The 6,158-nt window shown below is 33.5% G+C and overlaps 1 protein-coding gene across 1 annotated transcript; it reads right to left on the bottom strand.

Annotated features, from left to right (window-relative positions):
- Nucleotides 1-768: 768 nt before the first annotated feature.
- On the bottom strand, nt 769-5,252 carry LOC105762841 (COBRA-like protein 6). The gene is made up of 6 exons (XM_012580771.2): nt 5,211-5,252; nt 3,459-3,584; nt 2,158-2,611; nt 1,891-2,044; nt 1,146-1,423; nt 769-1,058 (listed from the first exon to the last, which is right to left on the bottom strand). Exons 1-6 carry the CDS (start codon nt 5,250-5,252, stop codon nt 769-771), a joined length of 1,344 nt encoding a protein of 447 aa, XP_012436225.2.
- Between the last annotated feature and the right edge of the window lie 906 nt (nt 5,253-6,158).

The following is a 6,158-nucleotide window of genomic DNA, read 5'->3' as shown; positions in this document are numbered from 1 at the left end:
AAAAATCAAACCTCATAATATTAATAATTAACTTTCATCAAATCAAACCCATAATGATTGGACAAAAATAACATGGATATCAAATTAGAAAAAGTGTCAAATTCGAACAACAAATGATATATTAAACCATTTCAATTTATATATACTAGATGACATACTAGGTGAAAGAAATAACCTATATATGTAAAAATATATTTATAAAAATATTATCTTAAAAATGATGGTTTGGTCGAAATAGTTAAGTTAAAATTTAAATTTTATTAATACCAACTTCAAATCTCATCATAGTATTAATTTATTAAAAATATGAAAATATTAATATTTGTTACTTTGTAAAAGTAAGGGCTTTTGATAATTTTTAAATTGAGTTAAGATAATATTAATATTCGTTATTTTGTAAAAGCGAGACTTTGATAACTTGAAACTGAATTAGGATCGAATAAGGATGGTATCAACTCAATCAAAAGCTTAATAAAGAATATATTCAGATATTTAAAAGATTGCTACCAAAGGAGTAGCTTATAAGATTATAATTTAATACATACTTTGGAAGTGCTATACATAGAATCAATGACCATCTTTTTTTTAATTTTTTTTGGGTGATGGGAAGAATTCGAACATGAAAAAAAATTACTTTCAACATCTTTAGACATTCTTCAAATATTCGAACCTGAAAAAGAAGGTTATGGAAAATAAGTGAAAAAGCAAAGAATTAGATATCCAAGTAACACTTTGTGTAATATATATATATATATATATATTCACATTTCAACACGCAAATATAATTAGCAGCATAAATAAAGGAGAAAAGATTATAGATAGGGTGAAACTGGCAGCACGAGCAGTATTTTTAGGCAGCCTTGGGTAATCATCAGGAGGTGGCATCACACATTCATCACCATTAAACAAAATCCTCCTAGGGAAAACCCATCCTTCCCTGAAACTGAATATCCCTTCATCTTTGTGCAGCAACATCTCACTTTGCACATTTCCAACCTCACCTTCTTGTAACAGCATGTCATTGTAGTACTCAACCCCCCAAAACATCCCACTGTCATCTGCACACATCCATAATTTAACTTATATGTCAGTGTTGCATATAAGAGTATGACTGATGATGAATGGGCTTATTGTTATTATCTTACTGATATGTCCATATTGGTTAAGTGGGTGATAGTTGAAGCTGAAAACTTGTGTCAAGCTTTTGAGGTTAGGGTGCAATGCGACCAAGTTCCAGCCACTATAGTTCTTTAGGATATTTAGATTATTCACAGTGATCTTCACTCGCCAATATTCCTTGTAACTTTGTTTCACATGCCAATGGACTCTTATTGGGCACATATGCTGTGTACATCTCACTATCGATGGCGGCTCTTGATTTGGGTCTTTTACTTGTTGCAATAGCGATGGTGTTTCGCCAAATCTGTTCAATAAACAAGCATCAATGATGGTGTTTCTTTAATAATCTTAATGCTGTGTAATAGATTACGAAAACAAGAGAAATTAGGTAAAAGAATCATGGTGTCTCATGTATTAAGTGTGAGATTGCTTTTTGTTCCTCTACTCAAAAATGGGTAAACTAGTCCGGTACATTAGATCAAAAAGTAAATCGGTCTTTTCTGTTAAAATTTTTACCCATTTCTACTATTAAAAACTGGCATAGCTAACAGAATAACCAAACAATGACCCATGATGTGCTACATGTACCTCAAACCGACGTGCAAGGGATTAGTTTTTAACAGTAGAATTGGATGAAATTTTTAATAAAATAACCAATATTTGCTCTTTCATTTAATTTATAAGGATTAATTTGCCCATTATTTTAGTAGAAAGGGTAAAATGTAACCTCGTAACTAGTACATTTGCCTCCATTATACTTTTAGAAATTACTTTACACATTTTGACCCGGGTAGTCCTTGGCAACTGCAGCTGCACTTGGGACAATGAACAATCGAGTCATTGTAGAATGCAGATAAGGAGACACAGCATTTTGGAGAAGTTGATGCCTGATATTGGGAGTAAATACACGTCACATTCCATGTCCCTGTAATAAATCCATGCATATAATTACTATACTATGAATCATGAAGTATTACGATGAACAATGGTGGAAAGGCTTAGTGCAAAAAAATGTATAATTTTGGTACAAGTACTTACCAAGAGCTTGTGTCCAGCGGCGGCCACCATCTGAGCTATACTTACTTGGTGCAACCTGAACCGGTTTCGCACACGTGTAGCCTGGAACTCCGAGACTGAAATTTTGTGGCATATCGAAATCCGAATCAGCGGCACCTCCAGCTCTAATGTTCATTTGAAAAACTGCAGCATACTTAGTAGGATCTTGAATCATGGATGATAACACACCTCCTTTGCAACAATTAGAAGTTTGAATGTTATAGGGAGCTCCAGGTAGAAGATCAACAATCAATGGCTTATTCTCGCAACAATGAGGAAGCTGTCCTCCTTTGAACCTGGAGCAGTTTCCTTGCTCGGTCGCCTCGGCTCCCTGTATGCTCCATATCACCTCCTTGCCAAGCCATTCCCACCCCAGTTTCCAGCCGGGCTGCTCTATGTGGCGGTATAGTTGAAAGTTCAACAATGATACCTTCACCTGCAATTATGGCAGGCTTAAGAACCCTGAAATACTAAAACTAATTCCTTCACGTTTACATTTGCAATTCAGCATGTTTGCAGCAATTGCCGGTAATGCAAATTGCAGACATAACTAGAATAAGTGGTTTGAATGGGTAGTGGGATGCGGTGCCATTAGCTTTTTTTTTTTGTCTTCCAGCATCATTACAATATATAATTTCACCGCCGCTGCTATTTTTACACTAATGCAATTAAACATCCAAATGCACCCTAAGCTTAAGCTTACTCCAAATCCATTGCATATAATAATCAGAATACTTAAATCCATAAAAACAATTTGAATATATTCAAATCAGTGCAATTAATATTTTTCATTGTCTTTTTCAAAATTTATAATTCTCGTGTGCACTCAGAAAAAAAAAAGCTATACTAAAATGTTTAATGCTATACGAATACGGACGAGAGCTAAACTTATATTAAAAAAGCCGACAGCAGAATTCCCCTATTATAAAATATTGGGTTTTACCCTAAGTTGTAAGCAACAAGATGAGATGGTTCTAATTGTCTTTACAAGGACCATACAGTCTCTTGCTGGGATGACTTGTTAGGATAGACAGACAAGACAACAGTTGTGCACCCAGATGCCCCTCCAAACATTCTTTTCAACTCAAACAAACACTTCAAAGAAAAAACAAGGTTGAGTGAGCAGTGAACATGAACTGGTTCCCGAACCAAAAAGCTGTATTCTTTTTTTAATTTCTTATAAATTTTTTGTTCATCACTTATGGCATCCAATAAAAACCCCTACTTATTGAGTGACGATAAAAGTGAATAAGGCAAAGGGATGGCTATCAAGAATTAGAAACATCATTTGTATCAGAATTGGATTGCAAAAGATCCCATTTAATGGTTATGTTGCCTTTAGGATCCAAAGGATCATATCCATCTGCATGCATTTTAATCAAAATGAGTCTTCCCCAATCAAAATAGAACTTCAACAAAACTCAGAAAAAAAAACCCAGGTTTATTTACATGAAGGTGAAACTGGGCAGAAGAAGAAGATGAGAATCAAGACCATATTTGCTGATCTTCCAAAAACAAAGTAAAAAGGGTTCATTTTCAAAATAAATTCAAACTGTGACTTGAGCAAAGGGTGCTTCTTTTGTGTGGTTGAATATAAAATGTAAGAGCGGTAAAAACAAATAGAAAAGGAAAAACAAAAATTAGGGAAGTTTTATTTGATTGGTTACCCTTAATCCTTAAGACAAATTAAGGAATAAAAATTGTGTAATTAATGAAATGAGAAGGGTTTTATTGGATTTACCGGATAAGGAATTAATAAAAATTTTAATTTTCGGACTTAGATGAAATGGCAGGGGTCTCTTCTACCTTAATTAATGGTTGAGTGTTTGATAATCGTATATGGCGCAGTTTTAAAATTCGTAGCCAACATTTAAGGAGGCTTGTAGAATTCGAAAGGGATACATTGAGAAATAAAAAAATTAAAATTTTAAATCTCATATTATCTAATATTTAAAACCAAAATATTTTAAAAAATGAAAATAATCTTATGTGTAGGGGCTAATTTTTTGACAAACAACAAAATAAAATTTAACCCGTATGAATCCATTATATGACAATTTTTATATAAATATATGTAACGAAAATTATATCAATTATGATATTAAATAATGGATCAAATTAGTAGGATGAATCAAAATTATATCAATGCATAGCATTTATATTTATATGAAAAAAATATTAATGATGTTATACAATACCCATAAACCCATAAGCTTAATAACGAAAGAACAAAATAGCTTAAGAAGACCATAAAAAAAATAGCCTCATGGAACAACTATCAAGGCTAATAGCAAGCACACAAGGAATTGAGCTACCAAGGCTAATGGTAATTAAGCATACAAAGGATTGACACTGGACAAAGGTGCTACACAAAAGATTGACATGGTCAGTCCACTATACAGAGCAAACATACAAGGCGGAAGAAAAGAGTCAATCTCAAGGCACCTTTCATATGCTCATTCCATCAATTCGTCTTTGAAAATTCTTTCAGTCCATAAACTGACTTAAGCATCAAAGAGAGATAGGAGTACCAACTCCAACACCTTTTAGTTCACCCTTTGGTTTTGCAGATTATATCAAGTCCCTTTTGCTAGCCCAAATCCATACAAGCTCAAAGAAAACCTTAACATTTGGCGTCGTCTATGGGAATCTTTTGAAGAAAAGCCACAAATATTAACACTAAAACCACCCCTACACCAATTTCTGCACCCCCATCCTTCCCATACATTGAAGCACCATCTCATACCGATACAACCAATACCACTGGTCTCACCACTACTCACCTAGATATTCTTCCTCACGTTAACCCAAGTATCATAACTACAGAAGTCATGGGTTCTACCTCTATCATAGCTTTCACAACACCAACTCTTCAAGTCCCACTTCGAGGTATTATCCTTACACTACTCATATTCCTATTTCTTTCACTATTCTAGGGTTTTCTCAACCTCAACGATAGTCGTCACCCCAGCCTGTGGTAACCCTTTTCCCTTCAATATCTAGTATCACAAGAAACCCAAATATTGTCAACCAACCTTATTTCGTCCCAAACCTCTCGGCCTCCACAATCGACCCATTAGTTCCCGATCCAACTCCTACATTCGTTAGCTCCACCGCTAGCCTCTCTTACACACCACCAAACTATATCTTTGTCAATTTTGGTGGCTCGGACACCTCTGTTAATGAATAAATGGTGGAATAATAAGGAAAAGTCTTGAAAATGGAAGACATTTCATTCTCTCCTTTATATATATAGCTGGGGTGCATGAAAAAAAAAAAGAGAGAAAAGTTTTTATAATATTACTAGCATAAAATTTTTGAAATTTTATGATAACAAAATATGATTTCATATCCAAAAACAATTTAAAACTGAGTTTAAACACACATATAAGTCAAATTTTACTTAAAATTTTAGAGTTAAATTTGTCGATTATTTAATAAGGGATTGTATAAAACTGTGATTCTATGTCATCTCTGTCTCTTTCTAATAGAAAAATAACAAATTTGATTATTCTATTGAAAAGGGAAGAAGATACGTGAAATCACAATTTTATACAATCTTTTCTGAAAAAAAGTTATAATTTTTGGAAATTTCTTGAATACAAAGAAAACTCTTTTGATTCTTCTCTACAATTTGAGCTTTGATCCAAGGGTCGTCAGACTTGATCCTGGATGGACGTGGGTTGCTTCAATTGTCGTGTTGACTTGTTCTTGAAACAAGTTTGTACATCCTTTCTTCAATTGAATTGGATCAAAGGGTGGCTTTATTCATAAACGACTTTTATCTCCCTCTCCATGGTTGAACTGGATTGAAAGACAATTTTTCTTTAGAATGACTCTGGATTATTCAAAGAATCTTTTCATAGTGCCAATTGTTTGAATAAAAGAGTTCTAATAGAATTCAACCGGTTCATTTGATTGTTCTACAAGAATTTGTAGTCCATTATTTATTAAACCAATTTAATTAATTAGAGATAAAATGA

This window comes from Gossypium raimondii, chromosome 12 (assembly GCF_025698545.1).
Source record: "Gossypium raimondii isolate GPD5lz chromosome 12, ASM2569854v1, whole genome shotgun sequence".
Classification (NCBI taxonomy): Eukaryota; Viridiplantae; Streptophyta; class Magnoliopsida; order Malvales; family Malvaceae; genus Gossypium; species Gossypium raimondii.
Note: the sequence above shows the minus strand (reverse complement) of the source record. Positions and strands in the feature narration are given on the sequence as shown.